At 48.3% G+C, this 23874-nt stretch overlaps 1 protein-coding gene and 1 long non-coding RNA gene across 4 annotated transcripts in view; one reads left to right on the top strand and one right to left on the bottom strand.

Annotated features, from left to right (window-relative positions):
- The first annotated feature begins 232 nt into the window (after positions 1-232).
- Positions 233-23874, top strand: part of EVA1A (eva-1 homolog A, regulator of programmed cell death) — a 49079-nt gene continuing 25437 nt past the window's right edge. The window contains exon 1 of one of the 3 annotated variants that reach the window (XM_072767028.1): positions 233-340. Coding sequence is in view for 1 of the 3 variants with exons in the window: in XM_072767025.1 (XP_072623126.1) it covers positions 622-922 (301 nt within the window). In the remaining 2 variants the exon portion in view is untranslated. Of the gene's footprint in view, positions 341-595; positions 923-23874 lie in introns of those variants that run through there. The other 2 variants (XM_072767026.1, XM_072767025.1) reach the window with 2 other exon arrangements.
- LOC140599986 (uncharacterized) lies at positions 1845-3171 on the bottom strand. Its single transcript, XR_012003115.1, has 2 exons — positions 2790-3171; positions 1845-2141 (listed from the first exon to the last, which is right to left on the bottom strand). It is a non-coding gene; the product is annotated as an uncharacterized lncRNA (long non-coding RNA).

Below are 23874 nucleotides of genomic sequence, written 5' to 3'. Positions count from 1 at the left end.
GCTTTAAACACCCCCGCACTGGGATCCCTGGGTGGCGCAGCGGCCTGCCTTTGGCCCAGGGCGCGATCCTGGAGACCCGGAATCGAGTTCCACGTCGGGCTCCTGGTGCATGGAGCCTGCTTCTCCCTCTGCCTGTGTCTCTGCCTCTCTCTCTCTCTCTCTCTCTCTGATGACTATCATAAATAAATAAAGAAAAAATATTTAAACACCCCCACTGGGGGGAAAAAAAGCGCCAATCAAATTTAACATAGTACTTCTGTCCGGGTTGGATGCCTTAACAGGGGCTCAAAGCCGGCGATGGGACAGCAATGAGAGGATGGATGCCGGCGGGAGCTTGGAGGTCTGCTTTCAAATCCGGACTCGTCCCCAGCTAGAGCTCCGGAGCTCCGGGACAGGGTGGAGACGGCTGGTGGGGAACCTTCCGGGGCGCTGCAGGGGGCCGGCCGGCCGGGGAGTTGGGGAGCGCGAACCGACTCGGCGTGGAGGAGGCGCCGCAAGCCGCAGCCCTTCAGGATCCGCGTCTCTCCAGCGCCCACAGGGGCAGCGGCTTGGGGAAGGGGGCGGGGGAGAGGGAGGGCAGGTCCGGAGCCGAGCGGGGGAGGCGGGGGGAGACCGAAGGAAATGAGACAACCTTTTCCTCCCACTGACTCGGGCTCCTCCGGCGTCTGCGGGGCTCCGTGCGGCCGCCCGCGAGCGCCGAGGCCAGCGCCCCGCGCCCCGCGCCCCGCGCCCCGCGCCCCGCGCCAGCCCTGGCGGCTCCCCGCCGGGATCCCCCTCCGAGGCGTCCGAGCCGGCCCGAGCCCCGGGCGCCTCCTCGCCGCCTCCTCCCCTCGGAGGTCGCTCGGGTCCCCCAGCTCGGCCCCGCGCGCCCCGAGCGCAGCCCCCGGAAGTGCGCGCCGCGGCCCCGGCGGCCCCGGCGAAGGTAAGAGGCGCCCGAGAGCGCGCCCCGGGGCGCAGGGGCGCGGGGCATCCCCAGCCGTCTGGGCCTCCCCGAGCGCCCCCTCTTCGGAAGCGCCCGGAGCACTTCTGACCTGAAGCCGCTGCTTTGTTCCCGACCCCCCGCCCAGGTGTTGCAGGCTGGGCCCCAGGGAGCTCCGCTTCCCGGCGCTTTCTTTTTTGCCTCCTCTTCCTCCTATTTTCCTTGCTTCCCCCCTCGATCCCCGAACTCTGAGCTCTCTGCCTCGGCAGCCTGGCTCGGGAGAGCGGGTCCTCCCCGACTCTCGGCGCTTCTGTCCCGCCCCGCCCGGGGACGCGCTGGGACCCTGGGCCTGCCGGCGCCCACCTGCCCGAAAGCGCTGTGGCGCGCCTGAAACTCGCGGAGCTCGCTCCTTTTGGAGGCGCCCAGCTCGCCGTGCGCCTTTGGCGACCCCCAGGACCCCGACCTCGGAGCGCACTGGCGAGTGGAAAGGCCGTTGGCGCCCCCTAAAGCCTCAGTGGGACGCTCTGCTGGTGCAGAGGGAGCCGAGTCTCCCGGCCGCTCGGATTGGAAGGGGGGGGGGGGGGAGCGCGGCGGGGAGGTAATGAGGATGGCTCTTTGAAGGAGAGGAGGCCAGCCACAGCGTCCTGGCTTGCCATTTTGTGCTTAGTAACTGCCTAACTTCTCAAGTCAAGCCTCTGAGTAGGGACTCCCACCCCCATTTTACAAACGGGCAAAATGAGATACAGAGACGTTAAACAATGTGTCCAGGGCCACAGAGCTGGGAAGCCCCCCCCGCCCCCCCCCCCCCCCGCAGGATCCAGGTACCAGCTGGACGCATCCCATGTCCAGCCCTGTAGAGGGTTCCTTAACCCAGAGTGAGCAAAACCCATCGTCTCTCGCCAGTTCATACCATGGAGAATCAGGCTTTTTCTGTTTTGAGCAAATGCATCTTAATTCTTTTCAAATTTATTTAGTACCTACTATCTTCACAGTTCAGTAGTAAGCACTGAGGTTTCACCTTTGAACCTCACTCTTTCATCCTCTTCTCATCATCCATCTTCCAAAAAATATATATAATTCTGCTCCAGAAAGCTGGCTTGAGTCTCTTTCCGGGAAAGGCAGTTAAGCGCGGTGCCTAAGAGCCCAGGCCCTGGAGCCCGACCACCAGGGTTTGAATCTGGCTGAGGCCTTCCTGTACCTTTCTTCCACTGGAGTTCCTCCTCTGTAAGGTAGGGATGGGAGGATTCAAAGCGGTTCTCAACTGGGGTTTCCATTCTTGCTCCCCAAGTGATATCTGGCAATGTCTGGAAACATTTTTGGCTGTCAACATGTAAGTGGGGGAGGATGCTATTCATCAGGCGGGCAGAGGCCAGGGCTGCTGCTGAAGAGCCTGTAATGCACAGGGCAGCCCCCCACAGCGACGAATTACCCAGCCCAAAATGTCAGTAGTGCTGAGGTGGAGAAACCCTGGTGTGATGTATCAGTTCATGAAGAGGGCTGTTATTCCCAGCTCTCATCCTCTTATCTGCTCCAGTTTGGACGATTATACCAGCCTCTGTCCCTAGATCTCCTCTCATTCCAGTGCCAGAATTCTGTTGTTAAAACCACAGCAGGTCAGGCTACCTACGCCATTGTCTTAATACCCTCAGTTGGCCCCCCGGTGCTTACCGAAGGGAAGGGAACCTGCACATGTCTTACAAGCACCAGAGGCGGATCCTGTACACAGTAAGGTGTGAGAATCCCTGTCATGCGGAGGAACATCTCACCTCCAGCCGTGGCTCACGTGGCTGTTCATGGTTAGGCCTCGACTTACCTTCCTGGCCTCCCCTTATTTCACCTCTTGAGGTGGCCGCCACACCACCCAACTTACTGTTTTGGCATTCTAGGTCCTGACTTTTTGCAGTGTACTTCCTCCTCCTTGGCAAATTCCTCATGGTTCTTTGGTTCTTTGAGCCGAGAGCGTAAGTGGAGTGTAGCATTCTTCAGTTCCCGCAGCAATTCTGTTGCTCTCTGCTGCCCCAGCTCTGGCCCTCCTCTGCCTCTTTTTCTCCATCCATCTTCCCTCTAGTGGTTACTGGATAGGGATCCCTTGCTCATCCCCACGCTGGTCTCTGTGTACGCAGAACCTCGCACACTGCCGTACTCACGGTGGTGGTGAAGCTTGCAGGCTTTGGAGCCAGGCGCCTGCGTTCAGATCCCAGCTCTGCCACTTATTAACTCTGGGACCTTGAGCAAGTTGACTCGGTCTCTCAAAGCCTCATTGGTAAGATAGGAAGAAATAGTCCGTCTCGTCGGCAGGCTGGTGTAACTAACTAATGGGATAATACCGACTGCCACTCGTGCCAGGACATGGTTCAAGTTTAGCATTTTATGTTTTAACCTCATTTAATCCTCATAATGACCCTTTAAAGTTTGAACTGATATTGCCCTGTTTTCCCAACAAAGAAACGAGGCAGAGAGAGGCTAAGCAGTTTGCCCAAAGTCACACAGCTAGTGGGTGGTAGGGCCAGGATTCACACAAACATCTGGGCTGTGGTGTGCGCGTACACACGCACGTACGCACGCAGGTAGAGGGCTTAGCTCGATCCCCCACATATAGTATGTCTGAGTAAACATGAGCCAAAGTTTGTTGTGTGCATCATTAAAAGCCGAAGTCCATCGCATTTCCCACCTATACCACACCTGTGATCTCAGACTGTGCATGATTTTCACGGCTCCTATTCTTTTCTTCTCCTTGCCCAGAGCCCAGCCTCAGAGGGACGGTGCATTGGGGTCAGTCCTCTGTCACAGGGCTGGGTCAGCACCAGTGAACCTGATGCTAAATGGAGCCTTAAGTGGAGTCAGTACTCCTGCCTGGGGGAGAGGGGTGCCGACTTGGGGGCAGGAGCTGACTGATTCCAGCTTGGTCCTTTCCAAGCTCGTGCCCCTTGCGGTGTGCACCTAGCTTGGTGAAATCCATCTGTGAGAATCAGTGGAATTGATTGGTGAAACCAGTCAGTGAATGTGTGGTGGGTGAGTGAATGCCACCAGCTGGGTCTCCCACCTCACCTTGATCAGATGCAGAGTACCAAGCGTTCTCTCCAAGTGTTACAAAGGCTGTTTATATATTACAGGTAAAACTTGCTAAGAGAATGTAATGACCCATATGGGATTTTGGAGAACCAGGTTTGGAACTGGTCACTGACCTCCTATTTGAGTTATGTGTGCTACTGGAGACTAGGTTTACAGGTGATCACTTCACCGAACTTGGAATCTTTTACTTCCCTGAATGCAGCACTGCCTTGGAAAGCTGAGCCCCTTCCTTCCTATTCCCTTGGCCACTTGCTCTGTAGGCCAGATGGCCTTGCACAAATACCTGCACATTTGTGTATTCTGGCTTCATCCACACCTAACCCACACAACTATGGTCCCTGAGTTTGCTTGTTTTGGTGGGTTGTCCCCCAGACTTAAGTGGGATGAGGTTACCTGGTATATGCACAAGGCCTGGTGTTTTGTTAGGGGTCACAGAAATACTCTAATGAGGTTGCTTTTTTTAAAAAAAATTTTTATTTATTTATGATAGTCACACAGGGAGAGAGAGAGAGAGAGGCAGAGACAGGCAGAGGGAGAAGCAGGCTCCATGCACCAGGAGCCCGACGTGGGACTCGATCCCGGGTCTCCAGGATCACACCCTGGGCCAAAGGCAGGCACCAAATCGCTGCGCCACCCAGGGATCCCAATGAGATTGCTTTTGAGGATAGAGCAGAGTGAGAACCTCCCTGCCCAGCAACACATGAGAGGCCCCTCAGGTTCCCTGTAGCACTGCCTTCCGCCTTCAGATACCACACTCTTACTGACTCCTGGAGTTACCCCTCTCTTGGGTGACTGGCTGGTTGATCTGAGAAACAGATTCCCCTGGGTGCTAATGACTGCAGTAAAAGTCAGACCCAAGATCTTTGGGGCATCACTTGCATTTTCACTGAGGCTTTTAAGGTCTGGTCCAGTAGATAAACTAGCCCAGAGCCAGGTCTTCAGGTCTCTGACGTCACACCTTGGCTGCGATCTTGAGTAGCACCTCTTAACTGACCAGCAGGGAGATTCTTAAGGAAGCTGGTTCCTGCTTGGTGTCTGGTTCTAAAGAAAGATACCTTACCCTGGTTAGGTTCTCCGTGTTGTGTTCCCGGGAAAATCTACTTTCACCGTTTGCCTCTAGGTGAAAATCTGGTGCAGTAAGGAGCATTTGGTTTAGACTAACCTAGTTGGGATCTTGAAGTGTCAGGGTGGGTTTGGAATACGTGTGGGCTAAGTGACTGGTGCTAGGTGCCAGAGACACGAACACGAAGAGGACGCAGTCCTTATCAGCATGGTTCTAGTCTGTGATGTGTGAGGGACACATGTGTCAAGTGCAGTAAGAGATGCGAGCAGAGAACTGGGGGCTGGAAGGCACCAGCCACCAAGGAGTCAGGAGAAGTTTCAGAGAGAAGAGGATGTTGGAGTTGCGTCTTAATGGAGAACTAGGAGCTTGCTGGGTTTGGGACGACTGAGGAGCCTGGGTGTGACAGATGGGAAACTGCGTGTACGTGGTACAGAGCCAAGGAAGGGCCTGACTTATGGGGAGATATGTGAAGATGGGGACTGGTGATGGGCCTTGGGTGGGGCGTGTGACTAATGTTTCAGCAGTACAGCAGTCTGTTCCTGTTTGTTGGGAGACAATGCAGTGGGCACTTTCCGCTCAGGTGTACTGAGCTCTTTGAATGATGACTCTCGCTCCTGTCTCTACTGGCCTGTCTCCTCCAGGGCATTGGGACCAGAGCCCAGGGGCCGTGGGAGGGACACTGCCTCCAGTAAGTAAAGAAACCACAGTCCCAAACAAACCTGCAGTGATGGTAGTGGATTGCTTTGTTTCCTTTCCAAAGCCCTGGCTGATGAATTGTGTGGATGGCCCCTCCTGAGGCTGGGCTTTCGAAACGTTACCTTTAGAGCATCCAAGTCTGAAACAATTGCTAGGTTTCTCTGGACTTAGAGTGGGGTGTGGGGGGTAGGAAGGAGAGGGAGGAGTGGTGGTGGAGTGTCGATCAGCTCTGTTTTACATAAAATCCAGCATGTGGCCTTGTAGGTCAACTGCCAGGGCTACCACACTGTCTGGGTGCGAAATGTCTTCACATTTGCAGTGCTGTTTGACCCCAAAGCCTCCCGCAGAAGGCTCACCACAGGTGATGGGTACATATGCTTGCTGATTGGACCGTGGATATAGGTGTTTCTGAAGATCATCCCAAGACTTCCCTCATCTACTCACCATTCAGTGGGTCCCTGGCATGGGAGAGACTTAGTTAAGTGATGAATGAAGAAAGCCCTAGCATGAAAGTCACATCCTGACCCTCAAGATGCTCATGCCTGAATGGAAAGATAGATAAGAAAACCAACCAACCCAGCAGTGTGTTAGTGCCATGCCAGAGAAGACGTGGGTACAGAGGCAGCCCCCATCATGGGGTCGGGGAACAGAGCCAGAGGGAAGGATGGTCCCTTCTGAGGAGCATCATCCCCCAGGGAAAGTGCCTAGTCGGCGATTATAATAGTAGCCCCTGGGGTAGGTGCCAGATGGGGTGTTAAGGACTTTACTTGCTTTCATTGCTCCTTACAACCACCTTCTGGGGGTGGGTAGTGGAGGAGGAATCAGGATCCCAACCACAGCTGTCAGGCAGACCTGGGGTCTGATCAGGCCCCTGGACTCTGAGCCTTTCACCACTGCCCCAGACAGTTTTGGGACAGTCATATTATCATTGAGGATGCTTTTAGGAAATCTAGTTTGCAAGAAGCAAAGTCCAGGTATGTAGGGGGTTGAGTTGGGGGTGGGGATGGCTGCATCCTCCTCATTTTTCCCTCTTTCCTCTCCACTACCTGATGTCCCAGGCCTTACCTTGTTGGGAGCTTGAAGCAGTTGGAAGCTCTCTGCTCTGGGGATCAGCACCTCTGTTCTCCTCCTCTGGCCTCCTCTTTGATCATCCGGGCAGCTTGCACTTTGTCCTCTAAGGAGAGAGGAGGTGGAAATGCTGCTTAGCAGAGAAATAACCATAAACTTATGTGGGAAAGAAGGCTTTTTACAAAACACCTGCTGTAACGTAAGCCTCTCCCCTTTGCCCTGTGCCCTCCTGCCTGTGTCATTCGATTGGTCAGTAGCTGCAGGGAGCAGATATCAGGGGATCTTGTTTCTGCACAGGGATTCCTGATCAAAAGGGCTGCCTAAAGCTGTCTTCCTGTGGGCACCTCCACAAACACAGCTGACTTGTCCTTTTACTCTCTCACCTTGTCAGGACAAGACAGGCCACAGTGGCCCATGGGAGGGGGTAGGAAGGGTATCTTACTGGGAGACACATGCATTATTTTCTCGAAGCTCCTATCCCTTGTGCCACTTGGCTGAGTACCCTCTGATGGAAGCTCCCTTCCCTGCTATGGTGAGATGTGCTGGCAAGCCTCTGGGGAGGCAGAATGAGCACTGGAAGCAGAGTCAGCACTGCCACTTTTCTGCTGTGTGGGCCTGGTCCTTTCCTCTCTCAGCAGGTCAGTTATGTGGAACAGGGATGGCTGGCCTGGAAATTCTCCAGCATCAGACCCTGTTGTGTGTCAAAGCTGGGTGCACCAGGAGGATCTTGCAGAAATATGGAGAAAAATGACTTGGACATCTAGAGTCTGGAAAAGATGCATGTGAAAGGGAAGGGTGTCCCTGGGGACATAGGCTTGTGTGCTCACAGAGACAGCTTTGTGGCTTTGGTGTGTCTGCTCAGCTCGAGCTGTTAGTGTGTACTGACACCCTTTGTGCCAGGCGCAGTCCCAAGCCCTGGGGACATGGAGAAGGACAAGACACTCTTTTTGCTCAAGAAGCTCAGCAAGCCAGCATGGACATAGGACGCTCAGAGATAGGAATACAGCATTTTGTTATCCGTCTCCCTCAGTGAAGTAAGTTCTGTGAATGCAAGCCATTTGTTCCGTTGATTCCCGATCACTGGAGGCTACTACGAGCCCTGGCATGTAGCAGGTGCCCCCTCAGTGACTGCTGTGTCGCACTGCAGCTCTGTGTGAGAGGCAATCATTGAGTGTGGGGGGCAGCCCGAGCAGGTGAGCCCATGCAGGTGTGCCCATGCACGGTGTGGGTAGCAGGTGAATCTGAGAGTACATGTGTCTGGGAGGCTGAGATGGGGGGTTCAGGCCAATGAGAAGGGAAGGACATCACAGGCAGGCAGACCAGGAGGAAGTACCCGCAGCCCAGTGAACATGTAGAGGGTGCTCCAAGGAAGCAAGGAGAGAGTGTGGATGGGGAGGAGGGAGACGACCTGTAAATGGGCAGAGGGATCACACCAGGAAGCGTCTTGCTGAAGAAATGCAGATTCTATTCTGTATACCCTGGGGAGCTACCACAGAGTTTCCTCTCCTACACAGAGGACGGGCTGGCTCAGTGTTTCATTGTAAAAACAGACCCGTCTGGCTAGAGAGTAGATGTTGGAGAGGAAGAAGGTAGGGCAGGAAGACCAGTTAGGAGACCACTGTGGCTTAAAGAGTGGTAAAAGCCCCAGGTTTGGGGTCAGACAGACCTCCGTCTCACATCCCTGCCCCACAACATCTTTGAGTAGCAGCCTTTTTATTAAGCATCTCTGAGCCTCCGTCTTCTCATCTGAAGACAGGGACTCCCGATTTCTCCCTCATGGAAGGATGGCGCTCAGCACAATGTAGATGAAGTATGTGAAGTGTCTGCTAATGTGATTGATCCATAGTCAGTATGTGATTATAGTGGTGAAAATTCTCTCTAGAGACATTGGCCTTGTGGGGGGGGGGGTGGGAATTGGGCACAGGCTCAAGAAATACTTTGGCAATAAACTTGACAGAGTTTGGTAACTGATTGCGCGGGGGAGTAAGGGAAGGGCGGGAGTCTAGGATGACTCTGGGATTTTGTTCTGGGCAACCAGAGGAAAGATAGTGAGGCTATTCATTAGGAGACTTAATGGTGAGGAGGAGGAGGTGAAGGAGGTGGAGGAAGAGGGGGGGAGAGAAGAGGGTGAGGTGGGCAGGGGAGCAGCATTTTCAGGAAAAAATGATGGGCTCAGTTTCAGGCAAACTGAACCTGAAGCATCTTAGGGATGGCCAGGGAGACATGTCTAGTGGGCAAATGGTTTATAGGTTTGACATTCAGGAAAGAAGTCTTAAAGAAGGTTCAAGGGCAAACTTAACAAGAGGTAATGAAGTCATGGCTCAGTTGCCCAAGGTGAGAGAGTGGATAGGAAGAGGAATTCAATGGCTAATGCTTCCTGAGTGTATCTTGTGTGTTCTAAATACTGTGTGTCTTACTCCTCTCAACAACCATTGCCAGCGAAGACTGTTATTGTGCCTGTTTTATAAATGACTAAATGGAGGCACAGGGAGTAAGTCACTTGCCTGAGGTCATGTAGCAATAAGTAATAGACCTGGAATATTAGCCCAGACAGTCAGATCCAGACCTGTGCTATCTGTACCAGACTGCTGTCAAGGGTGGGTGGCCTCTAAGTGATGGGAGACAGGGAGGGACTGGGCAGAGAGGTAGGAGGAGGTGGGAGAATGGAACACAGGAGAGGAGAGTGTCTAGAAGGGAGGAATCCATAACATCAAATGTTTTGGAAATCCACTAAGAAAAGAAGTGAAATATCCAAGGCTTTGGGATTAGGGAGCTATTGTGACTTGGTGAGGGGACTCTGAAAGATGAGGTGAGTTAAGGAACAGATGTGAGGTAAGGGGGCAGTGATACCAAGTAGAGGCAATTCCTTCCAGAAGCTTGGCTTTGGAAGTAAAAAGAGAGGCTTTGGGTAGAGGGAGTGTTTCAAAGATGGAAAAACATGTTAACATATACAAAGGGAGGGACAGAGCCTGAGTGAGCCCCACTGAATGGCCATAAATGCACTATACACACTGGGAGAAGTATCTCCATGTTCATTTTTCTTTTTCACACAGGTTTTTAATATTTTTTCCCATGTTCTAGACAGCTTCCATGTGGGTGGTTGGAAATCACTGAAGAAGCCCCTGATAGGTGTTTCAGATCTTTAATTTTGGTTCGGGAGGGTAAAGAAAATGTTTTTCACAAAGCCCTGTGTGAATCATCATGTGTTAAATCCAGATCATATCAGATTCACATATTATACTTCATCTACTGGAGTTGTCTTTGAAATATTCTCAGAGAGCAGAGCGTGCTGGGGCTCCATGTCATGCACAGGGAATTGGCGTCTGCTCTGGAGACACCAGGGTGGTAAGGACGGTGGATGGCACAAAGCCTAGAGAGGAAGGAAGGGGCTCAGCACAGTGTGGGGCTGGGGAGGGGCACCGACTTTGACATGGACATGAGACACGTGATCTTCTGAGCAGAGGGAAAGGAGATGGGGATGAAGGTAAATCTACAGAAGGAGACAGAGTTGCTTGAATCTTATTGGATTTGGAAGATGCAATATAAGGTGATTTGCTGGGGGTGAGAACTCTATACTTAGAACAACCCTAGATGATTTGGCTATTGCCACTGAAGTTCTTAATAATGGAAAAGGCTGGCATTTCCTTATAAATGCTTTGTTACCGGGCTTAAAGGACACAGGTCCAACAGGCCCTAAGAAGATACATTGATCTAGAGCCAAAGACAATCTCTGTGTTTTCATACATAGGATTCTTTCATTGTTCAGACCAGAGGTAGACACCACAGAGGGTTAAAAGCTTGACTTAAACAAAAAACTCAGCTCTGCCTTAGTTCACAGTGCTGACATCCCGGAGGCTCAAGGCTAGAATTAAGGTTTGGCTGCCAACTTCATAAATTTGCCTTGGTTGAAATGGCATCTTTGCTCTTCCTGGATACATCTCAGAGAAATGCACATACCTTCACAGAGGGCCTTTATGGATTGGGCTTCCAGAGAGATACTGTCCAGAATCAGAAAGGCCACACTGGAAATGGCCTTGGGGTATTTTTTCCCCAACTCAGTTGATTTATGTGCTTGCTCTTGAGCTTCAGATTTCAAGAAAAGTGAAACAGTACATCTTTCAAGAGTCACATGTCAATGTTGAAGTTTCCCTTGGTACTAGAGGACGTGGTGTGAGTGATCCAGGGAAGGGTCATTCCAGCCTAACTCCTACCCCACCCTGTTCCACCCAGGTCCCTTACCCTTTGCCTGGATGGCTGTGTTGGACAGACAGGGCACTCTCCCTAAAGAAAGAGGGAAAAAGCTGCAGGAATCTTGCCCATCTTTCCTCAATAGACAAGGAATAGAGGAGGTCCTTCTTCAGGACGGTACAGTGAGGATACTATATAGTTCAGTGCAAACGTGGACTCAATGATATAATCCTGCATATGGCTTTATTCCAATTCCACAGAATCTGAATTTACTGATATAGGAGGAGGCCATGTACATGTTCCACACTGATTCCAAGAATGAGGGTTTGTATACACGCTCCAAATATCCACAGAGCTATCAGTGGTGCTTTAGCCCATCCAACCTTCTCGGCCATGGGAGTACCTGAAGGATCTGAGAGGCAGTATCCAGCATGTTCAGAAAGTAGCAACCTCGATGCCTTAGGTTCCTTCATTTGTTTGTGACTTATTAGTGAAATCATTGTTTTTTTATTTGTACAATCATTTGCTCATTCAACAAACTGAACAACTACCATGTCCCTGGCTCCAGGCTACATTGATGGTAATGTGGTGGTGAATCCAACAGTCTTAGTTGCTACCTTCTCAGAGCTCATAGTTGTTAGGGGACAGACATTCAAGAGATAGAAACACAAAGAAATGCATGATTACAAACTTTGGTAAATTCTGTACTGGGAAAGAACAGGGTGCTTCAGCAGGGAGAGAGAGAAGACAGTTTAGCATGAGGGTGTTTGTTGAATAAGCAAATGATTGGACAAATGAAAAAATATGATTTCACTAAAAAGTCAAATACAAATGAAAGAACCTAAGGCATCGACGCTGTTACTTTCTGAACATGCTGGATACTGCCTCTCTGATCCTTCAGGTACTCCTATGGCCCAGAAGGTTGGATGCTCTAGAAGGAACATGGCCCTGCTGATACCTTTTCTGAACTCCAGAACTGTGAGACAATAAATACCTGTTGTTTTAAGCCATTCAGTGTGTACAGTACTTGGTAATGGCAGCCCTAGCAAAGCAATAGAGGCTGGTGGTCAAAGCATATCAACATTTGTGGCAGACTCCAGTGTTTATCTCCCCCAAAAGGCATTCCCCCTCCTCCTTGCTGCAGGAGCCCCACTTTGGGTTGAATCATTCACTGAGAAGTCAAGCTTGGTGTGGGTCATGCGATTGATGCACATCAGTTACGGTGGTCTCTTTGTCATTCCACTTAACATGTGACCCAATTCTGGTCACTAGGTCTCACTAAAGAATTGCTGTGCCCACGAGATAATTCAGTTGTTCTTGGATATCTCCATTCTCTGTCTCCAAAGCCCTATTTAAAATATTCAACGCAGAGACTGTCTCTAGCTGAATCTGTACCATTATTAAATTAATGATCAGTAGGGTTTCTAGACAATCTGATGGAGATGGTAACTGAATTGATCTCTTTGACTACACCTTGTCAGATTTGTCCTTTCAGAGGCTAACCTTGACCTCTAAGGTTTATTTTTTATTTTTTTATATTTATTTATTTATTTATTTATTTATTTATTTTTGACCTCTAGGGTTTAAACCTATAGGTTTTCCATTAGCTGATACTGTCACCTCAATCTGACAAACATCTCCTGGGTATTTGTGTCAGGAGGTGAATCAGACAATATTCTAATCTAGGCACTTAAATTCACGGATTTCCTAATCCATAAGCTAATGCCACACTGTCTTCTCCATATGGTAATGTGCACAAATCATCAGGTTAGAGCTGTAAGTCGTAAGTCTGGGTTTGAGTTTTGCTGCCCGTCCTCTGTCAAACACAGAAGAATAAGCTCACACCTACCAGTTTCTGCAGCTGAAACACACGTCTGGTCCTTGCCGTGCCAGAGGCTAATTGAGAAGTTTAAATGGCAGAATGGGTCTTCACAGGGACAGAAAGAAGGGAGGCTTAGGTAGTAGGGCTTCATGCCACACCCTGCAAGGAGGGGAGATGACAACATTTAGGAATGGCATAGGCTATGACACTAGACCCGGGTTCAATCTCAGCTCCACCACGTACCAGCTATGTAACTCAGGCAAACAACTTAGTATTTCTAAACTTCAGTTTGCAAAATAGGAAATGCAACTTAATATTCTTAAGAATTATGCTTAAGACAATGAGATAATCTATGTAATGCACCTAGCATGGTGCCTTCTGACCAGCAGGTGACCTTGTAGGACATGCGCATGATTCTGAGTCACACACACAGAACTCTAGGGTTTTTTTTTTTCCTAGTCCACTGAGCATTAAAGAAACAATGAGGCATGTTCCCATCAAATTGGTCATGCAGTCCTGTCACTTTTACCTTGGAGCATGTCACCTGGAACCAAGATTCACCAGGATCTTTCATTTAATTCCCTTGAATTAAAGCAATGGCTCCTTACTGGCCTCCCTACCTCCATTCTCTCCACATCCTCCAGTCCAACCTCCAGTGAGCCACCTGGAGTGATAATTCCGGAATTATCATTCCAGGGCAGGGATTGGTAGACTACAGCTCACAGGCAAATCCAGCCCACTGCTGTTTTTATATATAAAGTTTTGTTGGAATGGAGCTATGCTCACTTGTTTATGTCCTGTCTATGGCTGCTTTTGCACTATGCTGGCAGAGCTGAGTAGTTGTAGCACCTGTAGTTTAGATGACCTGCAAAGCTTAAAATATTTATGCCCTGGTCTTTTACAGAAAATTTTTACTGGACCCTCGGTATGGACCCTCAGTAACTTGTTTTGGAACACTCCCCTCGGTAATTCACCATTCCCTCCAGTGAACTGCCTCCAAGAGAAAGTCTGTGTTGTGTGAGCTGGCCCTTTCCTGTTTTCCTGGCTCACCTTCACTACTGCCCCCCACCTCCTGCCCCGCATCATCTCCAGGCTCCCTTCACTCACAACACCTTTATCCCCTTTCCATATAGAAAATTTCTACCTATTCTTTGATATTTCTTCCCTTATGAAGCCCCCTACGATTGCCCCTTAACCCTTCTCCAAAGGCAATCCTTCCTTAGAAATGATATCCCACCAATAAATGGCACGGTACATACACAATTCAACCCATACCACAGCCCAGGAGTTCAGCACTACTTCCTAAGGCCAAGGTGACCGATCCTGCTTCAGGGTATTTTCACCTGTGGTCATCTTTTCTGTCTGCTTTCCCTATGTGCTGCTGTGTCTAGTTACTCATTTATCACATTTCAGATGGTTTCTTGTCCTGACTTCTCAGCCTCTGCACTTGGCGGTGCTCTGCAGGCCATACTCAACTGCATTTGTCCTCCTAGGCTCTCCTTTCCCTACTTTGCCCTCTGCTCATTCATGTACTGGTTCATATAAGGTAAATGTTGAGCTCCTGTTGTATTCCAGGCATGACACTAGGCTCTGAGAATGTAAAGATGAAAAAAGGTGAAACAAGGACAGTTTCTGTTCTCAGGGAGTTCTTGTGAGAGGCCACCCAAGCAAATGGAGTGAAACAATTGCAAAGGGAAGTGTGCATTCAGATTCTGAATACTCTGCTGTCCTCAGCATAGCATCTTCTTTGGCTCCCTGGTGCTGACAGGAAAGAGTCCAAGCTCCCTAGCAGAGCACACCAGGACCTTCAATAGCATCATCTCTTGCTGTTTCTTTCCTTTCACTTTGTTCTCCATTTCTTTTGACACACCTCCTGTTCCCCAGCTATATAGATTTCCATTCCAAATCTCGTTTTTCTACATGAATGCTGTCTCTGTTGGGATGTACTCATCATCAGCTATTATCCACTTGATTAATTCCTGTTTCTTCTTTGAGACTCACGTCTGGGGCTGCCTCTTCTCCATGACCCCCATCCTCTCTTTGCTCCCTGTACTCCCCTTTGGGAACAATACTCCCTTCCCCCAGAGTGACACTGAATGAGGCATGTTTATCTCTGTTACCCCAGCTTCTGGTACCATGCTTGTTGCTTAATCAATGAATGAGTGAGTGGATGAATAGATGATTTCTAGTCTGTGCTTTGCTTCTGCTCACTTCCAGGTGCACTTTTCCTTTGGACTCCCTGACCCACCACCCCCAAGTCATATATCTGGCCACCATTTCTCTTCTACCACAAGTCTGGAGACCTCCACTGCTCCTGACATTCTTTCCCTTGTGTGGACACCTCAGCTCTGCTGGCCCTATGGTCAGTGTCCATAGGTGGCTACCCATTCACTGTCATCACTCTGGTCTGCTTGGCTTCCCACAAAGAAAGGCCAGTTTCCTTGCCTGTAGGAAGATGGTTCTGCTAAGACAAGCAAAACTGCCTCCATGGCCTTTTCTGTGTCTCTATTTCCAAAATGTCTCCCTCTCCCAATATTAGGAGCCAGGGACGCACCGTTTCTGCTACATTGATTAATTCAACTATTTTTTTTGAGCTCCACATTTGTACCTGAGGCACTGAGGAAGCACACCAACTCTCATCTAGTTTCTGCCCTTCCAATCAAGAAGATGTTTCTTTAACCCTTTTCTACTGAATGTATTGGGTTTCTCCTATGTATGGAAAGGCACAGTGGTTTAAAAAATTTTTTTAGCATTAAAACTCTTTAAATGAAATCTTACATGGCATGTCAATGAGTGAAACAGAAAAAAGCCAATAGTTTGCGGTATATGTTATTTTATGTGATAATTCTAGCTTATAAGTGCAGTTAATTTACAGAAACAATGAGACTGTTATGGTGAATGAACATGAAAACTTGAAATGGAGGGTTTGGGATGATGGTTGCAGCCTCAGAGCATCCTTGCTATTGATGCATCCCTGTATTTTGTACTAGCTGTACGGCCTTGAGAAAATTGGGCCTGACGGCCACTGGAAGTGATAACACTTTTAAACAGGGTACCTTGCAGGGGCGCCAGGGTGGCTCAGTGGTTGAGTTTAGTGGTCTGCTTTTGGCTCAGGTCATGATCCTGGGGTCTTGGATTTGAGTCCTGCATCAGGCTCCCTGCAGGGAGCCTTCTTCTCCCTCTGCCTGTGTCTCTGCCTTTCTCTGTTTCTCTCATGAAGAAATAAATAAAATATTTTTTTTTAAAAGCCAACAGGATACCTTGCAGATTCAGGTTATTCTGATTAAAATGACCCAAACCTTGAAAGAGGAATATAGGAAAAATTGGTTTTAATGTTGACTCACTAACACTCTTGACAACTGTTTGCATTCCTTCATTATAAAGGATGAATTGAAAGGAATAGATAAACAAGTTCTTCAACCAGTTTCTATCTTTGTTTGACAGAAAATATTTCCCCCAAACATACTGTGTCATTATGAATTGTAAATTATGTTATTAAAATTATTTTCAGAAACTTCAATGCCTGTTTCTCTCTAGTATCACTTAAAACCTTTAACACAGCCAGAGAGAGAGAGAGAGAGAGAGAGAGAGAGAGAGAGAAACAAAGAAAGAGAAAAAGATTAATTTGGCATGTTGAGCCCAAACTTAGTTATCACTTTCACTTTATCAGCTATAGGAGGAATGGTCACAGCATGGCCCCACATTGCTGAGTTGGAATTTTAGAAACCTGCCAAGCACTCTAAGAATAAAACAAGCACTAAAGCTACCAGTGATACCCGGTGCAGCATGTTGTGTGTGGTCCCTCATTATTGCACGGTTTACTATTATATCTTTATGGGAGCATGCACCCCATGGATATCCCTGAGGCTTGCCTGGTATTTCATGGAGTATGGCACACGTGAACCGGAGTGGTGGTAGCATTCTTGCACGTATGATTTTACAGCACGAGAAGCCTTGCTTGGGTCTGAATTGTTAAAAGACATTTTTGGAACTGTGGCTTTCCTAATTCATTTCATGTGTTCAAACATATGCACGGTTTTGGCAGGAGAACCTTTATTCTGAAGTGGGCATATTAACCTGTGGCTCGTGGGGTCTACAGGTCATTCACATTTGGCATGTCACATGCTTGACTCTCTCTGCTTGTGGTTTAAAAAACATTTTTTAAAAACATAATTTGAGTCAAACATTTGTAGAACCTCTGAAACAGGTTGAGCTCTAGTGTATTGGAGTAAAGTGTAAGACAGTTGTGGTTTCAGGGAAGCTGCAGAGCTGGCTTGGGAAGCCCCTCGTTAGAATTGGGTAGATGTCTGCCCAGCTCAGGGGTTTTCACCTTCCAGATGCTCACCATTTGTCTGTGTTGACTTGACTTGGCTCCGACGGAGCAGGTTGCGTGTGGCTGTGGGACTAGCTCCCCCTGGCGAAGAGCCATCAGGAAGGTCTCGGGTGGAAGCTGCCTGCCTCCCCAGGATTGACACGGATTCCTGCCAAGGAAGGCTGGCACACCCCTTACCTCGCATTTCTCTTTCCTGCCCCTCCCTGAGGGACTAAACGGGACTTCCAGAATCCCTGCTGTCAGGGTTTTAGCTCCACCCTTATGACTGAGTGCTCTGGTTTTAATAATAGTAGTGGACTGAGAAGTTAGCTTGGGGCCTGGAGGCCCAAAGAGACCACAGTCAGATGACTAGGAAAGCTTCTTGTTCCCATTTGTGTGCTCCTCCTTGGGGTATTATTTCTGTGAGTCCCCACATTTGTAGATGCCTCAGATAGACTAGACTTGGGGGAACCCCTCTGGTGGTGGATCGAAGTCTCTGCTTGAGCAATGAGATGGCAAGTGGGTCACCTTTTTTAATGGCCTTCATCCAGGATCCACAAGTCTCCCACCCTGTCCGGCCCTACTGGCAATTCTAAAGACAAAGCCACACAGGATTTGGTCAGAATTACTCAAGCACATGTTGGTGTGGCTGACCAACAGGGCTGGAATTCTTTTCATGCCCAGTGTGGTTCACATGTTGTGAAGCTGTCTGACCAGCACCTGACAGTCCCCATGTCCGTCTCTTCTTTCTCCAGTGGACACTGGCAGGCTGGTTTCCTCCAGAGGTCAGTCATGGGCCTTTCCCTCTACATTTGGTGCACTCAGTCAGGGCACACATGGGCTGAGGACTCCGCACACCTGCAGTTATTACTCCAGGATCACAGTGTGCCTTCCTTGCCACTGGTATTCCTCCAAACTTCTTTACATGTCTTACAGTCTGGTCAAACTCAATGTTCCTGGGTCTTCCTGTGCCTCCTCCATGAAGGAAAATATGTAAGGCCCCTCTTTTCAAAGAGCTTATAGCTTACTGTAAAGTATGAAAAACACACACTTTTACTATATGCAAAAGATTGGTACACAGGGTTACAGGATTCCGAAAGAGGGAGCGATTATGTATGCAGGGGCGGATCAAAGAATGTTCTTGCAAGAGGTGATGTGACATCAATATTCAAGAATGGGTAGGATTCAAATGCAATAACATGGAGAAGTACATTCAGCAGAGTGAAGCCCAGAGGTAGAACCGGTTGGGAAGCATACAAAGAAGGGAGTGATTCCATTTGCTTGGGCACAGGGCTGTGTTGGAAAGAATTTTACCCTGTAGGTGATGATTTTGGGATAGAGGAGTGGCATTATTAGAACACTGTTTCCAAAAAAAAAAAAAAAAAAAAAGAACACTGTTTCCTAGGGCTCAGCCTGGCACCAGGATATGATGTTGCAGGGAGGGGAGGTTGGAGAAAAGGGAGGCATTTCTGAGTCAGGCAAGTGCCTGAGAGCATGAAGAGTCAGAAGGGATATGAGATAGAGTTTTCAGGGCACAGGAGAGGAAGGGCTCAAGATAACCCCCAAATCTGAACCTGAGTCACTGAGAGGCTCAGGGTATTATGAACACTGTGGAAAAAAGAGGAAACGAGTGGGTGGGAGAATGAATTTAGGACATGCTGGGCTGGAAAGATCTCTGGAAATCCAAGTGGAGACTCCCATTTCCCTTTGTCCAATCTCAGTGTTCTGGACTCCCCTTTGAGGTCAGGCCACTCACCCTGGCTAGGACCAACCCCAATTTGGCACCCAGGCTTATCTGACTTGAGGCAGTAAGTACTGACCCCCTGATGGGCTGACTTAGGGCTGATGATGAGAACTATGGTGTCCATCTCCAGCTTCTCACAGAACCAGCCTTTGCTCATCTCCTCAAATTCCTGTCTTCTTTCTTACTCACATGGGCCCTCCTGGAACAGAGACCCCTGCCTCTAGGCTGGTGCCAGGGCCCTGGCATTTATACACAGAACCCAGAGGCTGAATGCTCATCTTTAAAGATAACTTCCTGGGTTTTTTTCTTTGTCCCACCAGCCTAGGGGACACTTTGTGGCTTCTGATCAGTGGCCATTTTTAAGGCCCATAGGACTGGCTCAACTCTGCTATCTGCCAAGCCCAGTCCTCAGGGCATGTATCATCCTTAGACCTGGGTCCTGGCCCTCTCTCCACTCCCAGGTGTTACTTCAAGTCCAACACCTCATGTCACCAGGTGACTTCCAGGATATGCGAGGTGTCCAGCAGGTGCAGAGCACACTCCGCACCTTACACCCTCCTGGGACCTTCAATGAAAAAGCATCTTGCGTCTTCTCTCCCAGGGTTTGAAAATTCCTTCTGGATTCTCATCCCTCTCTCTCTTCCACCCTAGTTATCCTCCCACAGCTGGACACCTGGCCTTCATGCTACACGGAGGTCTCTGCGCTACTGGTACTGATGATGTTTCCTGTCTTGGTTGTTTTTACTGCTGGTTGCATCTGGGTTCTGGCAATGCCATCATCCAGTTCCATGGGAGCTTCCTTTGTGTGTATGGTTTGGAGCCTGCAGAAATAAACTGAAACTGGGGAGGGAGCTGGGGGCATCCAAAGCCTCTGTGACTGATTTAGTCAAACATCTTCAGTCACTTTCTTCTCATTCTGAAGACTTCGCATAATTAAAACCATTCCTGGCCAAAACTAAATAAATTTTGCACATGCTGCTTGAATTACTGTGCAGTCTTACCCCAATGTGGCTTTCTCAGAGATTAATATTTCACTAAAACTATTCCTCTGGGTAGGCTGAAGCTAGCAGCTGTGGAAATTCAACATTTGCTTTATACAATGAAACTTTAGGACAGGGCTGCTTTTCACATTTCTCAGATATGTAGCTCATTTGGAAAAACACACACACACACACACACACACACACAAAGCATTCTTGGCAGAGTCCATGTAGCATAAGCCAGATATCCCAGCTTGTGTTGATGTATATTTAGATATAAAGTGATGAGAAAATGTGCTTTTAAATGCTTATCATATAACATTGGCTCATAAAAGTTAGAGTTATCATTTATTTAGCACCTACTATATGTCAGGCATTTACATGCTCTGTATCTTCACAGACACCCCAGAAATGCACCAGATCTGGGCCTATTTGTCTTCTGATCCCTGTTTTGCCCTGGATAGCAGGGGCTGACCTAGCGGTTGCCTTCCTCAGACCCCAGGGTGCTCTGGCTTCCTGCTGGGTTTGGCCAATGGAGGCACCAGGGGGAGGCTAGAGGGCAGAGGAAAGGAGGAGGCCAGAGTATTTTCTCCCTTTCTCTCTTCCTCAAGCATCTCCTCTAGTGGTGCCCACATTTCCACTGCTCCAGATTCTTCCTGGTGTCCCTGGCCCCTGGGTAACACTGCCTCCTCCCCTTGTCCCTTCAACTGTCTGCTGCCCATCATTGCTGATCTCTCAATTGCCTCGTGGCCCCATCCCATACAACCGTACTCCAACTAATTTCATCTTTAAAAAGATGTCAATTTGAGAAGTTCTTTCAACTCCTGACTTGTCTATCATGTGAGGCTTCATCCCTCAGTTTCTTTGTTACCTTCCACCTGAATTTCTGTCTTTATCATTGCAATCCATTCCCTGCATTCACCCTTTTGTTGCAAATATTTGAAGCAGTTTCTCTTTCTCTGCTTAGATGCTGATTGACGGATTCAGGTAGGAATCAGCCTCATTTTAATGAAAAGGAAAAGAGGGTCAGGGAGGTCAACTAATTGCCCAGTCTTCAAGATAGGTGGTGATGGAGCTTGGGTTTAAATTCAGGTCTGATCAGTCCTGAAGCTTGTGCACTTTCCCCTAATTAGCCTGTGTTTTGTTTACTGGTGCCACATGCACCAAATGTAACTTCTCCTGCATAATCCCTTCATATTCTAGAAGAAGCCTCTCACCATCTCCCTCTCCAAGATTTCCCTGGATGAAATTTTCTTCCCTTCAACTGTTGCTCATAAGAAAGAATTTTGAATTTCCCCCGATGCCCTGGTTGAGTCTTTTATTTTTTATTTTTATTTTTTTAAAAAAGACTTTTATTTATTTGAGAGAGAGAGAGCGAGAGAGCACAAGCCTGGGGTGAGGAGGAGAGGAGCAGAGGGAGGGGGAGAAGCAGACTCCCTGCTGAGCATGCGGGGCTTGATCCCAGGACCCCAAGATCATGACCTGAGCCCAAGGCAGACGCTTAGCTGTCTGAACCACCCAGGTGCCCCCTGGTTGAGTCTTTGAGATCAGTACGTCTTAAACTTTAATGTGAAGATTATGATTCAGAATGACCCTGGAGACAATTTCAGATTTATATGCAATTTTAAGAAATAATAAAGAGATCCTATGTTCCATTTAACCAGTTTCCCTAATGATAACATTCTGCAAGACTGCAGTACAATATCACAACCGGGATGTTGACACTGATACAGTCAAGATGCAGAACATTCCCATCCCACCAGGATCCCTCTGTTGTCCTTTTATAGCTGCACTCACTTCCCTTCTGACACCACCCCCTCCTTAACCCCTGAAACCACCAATTTGTTCCCATTTCTATAATTTGACATTTCAAGAATATTGCACAAATGAAATCATATAATACACAACCTTCTGGGATCCCTGGGTGGTGCAGCGGTTTGGCGCCTGCCTTTGGCCCAGGGCGCGATCCTGGAGACCCGGGATCGAATCCCACGTTGGGCTCCCGGTGCATGGAGCCTGCTTCTCCCTCTGCCTGTGTCTCTGCCTCTCTCTCTCTCTCTCTATCATAAATAAATAAAAATTAAAAAAAATATGCAACCTTCTGATTGAGGTTTTTTTTTAAAGACTTTATTTATTTATTCATGACAGACACAGAGAGAGAGGCGGAGACACAGGCCGAGGGAGAAGCAGGCTCCCCACGGGGAGTCTGATGCAGGACTCAATCCCAGGACCCCGGGATCACAACCTGAGTCAAACGCAGATGCTCAATCACTGAGCCACCCAGGTTTCTCAAGATTGAGTTTTTTCACTCAGTATATTTTTTTTTTTGAAGATTCATCCAGGTTGTTGCATGAGTTAAAGTCTGTCTTTTTTTGTTGTTGTTGTTTTGAGTAGTATTCCTGGTCATGGATGTACCACAGTTTGTTTAAACATTCACCCACTGAAGGAAACTTGGATTATTTCCAATTTGGGGCTATTACAAATAAAGCTGTAAATATAAAGCTCTACGTGGGTTTTGTGTGAAACTAAGTCTTCATGTCTCTTGAGATCAGTGCCCAGGAGCAACGCAGTTGCTGGGTTACATGATAATTTCATACCCAGTTTTTTAAGAAACTGCCAAATTGTTTTCCATAGAGTCTGTTTCATTTTACATTCCCATGATCAATGTATAAGTGATTCATTTTTTCCACATCCTTGTCCACATTTGGTGTTGTCACTATTTTTGAAGGTTCTTTATATATTCTAGATACTATTCCATTGGGCAGATAAATGATTTGCAAATATATCCTCTCTCCCCACACTATAGTTTTTCTTTTCATCCTCTTAACACAGAAGACATGTTTTTCATTTTCATGATATCCAAATTATCAATTTTCTGTTTTGGAATGTGATTTTGGATTTAAGGCTAAGATTTCTTTGCCTGGTCCTAGGTCCCAAAGATTTTCTTTATAAGAAGTCTGAGGTCTCAGAGAAGTTACTTTGATTCCAGGGGTGAGAGAAGTAGAAGAGAGAAGATTCTGGTTAGAGAGTGAGATTTCTGAGTGTGAGTGAGCCACCCACGGTCACTCAACATTGGCTCTGTACTCTTTTTTTTTTTTTTTTTTAATTTATTTATGATAGTCACACAGAGAGAGAGAGAGGCAGAGACACAGGCAGAGGGAGAAGCAGGCTCCATGCACCGGGAGCCCGATGTGGGATTCGATCCCGGGTCTCCAGGATCGCGCCCTGGGCCAAAGACAGGCGCTAAACCACTGCGCCACCCAGGGATCCCTGGCTCTGTACTCTTAACTGTGGGAGGCCCTGGGAACAAGTTGCAGAAGGAAGACATAATCCTTGCCCCTAAGGAACTCGCAGCCCAGATTTCAGAAGTGGCGCCTTTCCAGGTGACAGTAAGGTCCAGGATGTGTCCCTGAAAATGGTTTGCTACAGTAGGTTGGAGGGGAAGTTTGGTGGAGCAAACTATGCCAAGTGGCTGGCATGTTAGCATGTTAGGTATGTCACCCACTGGTGTTTATCAGTCCTGTAGAGAAAAGCAGATTTCTTTCTACTCGGTGATTTCTCTGGGACCATGTGTATCCTCTTCCTATCCTGAGGTATGGGAGCTCTTTTTCCATCCAAACCTTTGCATCTCAGATGCCATGTGGCCACACTGGGGTCAGTTCATGTGTGTTTTTCACTAGTGTTTGGGGTAGGGGTGAGTGGGTCTCAAAGATCTATTTCCACACTTTGGTGCCTGAGTCTCTAAAGATCTGTCAATCTCGTGCTTCCAGTTTCCTTTTCCTTCTTCCTTTAATTTCTTCACCAGGAAAATGGAGATAGAAGGTACCACAAATTCTATGGGAGGCTGAGGTGGCTAGGATAAGTATCTATAAGACGTAAATAAACGAGCAGAAGTCAGATGCTGCAGAAGTCGGCAGGAAGTGATGCCAACACATGCACACACACATGTCTGTGTAGAACAGGGGGACTTCTTTAGTGCTTCAGGAGCTCTAGGACAGATTTCATTCCTT

Source organism: Vulpes vulpes, chromosome 8 (assembly GCF_048418805.1).
Source record: "Vulpes vulpes isolate BD-2025 chromosome 8, VulVul3, whole genome shotgun sequence".
In the NCBI taxonomy this organism is placed as follows: domain Eukaryota; kingdom Metazoa; phylum Chordata; class Mammalia; order Carnivora; family Canidae; genus Vulpes; species Vulpes vulpes.
The sequence above is the reverse complement of the archived record's forward strand: the minus strand, read 5'-3'. Positions and strand labels throughout refer to the sequence as shown.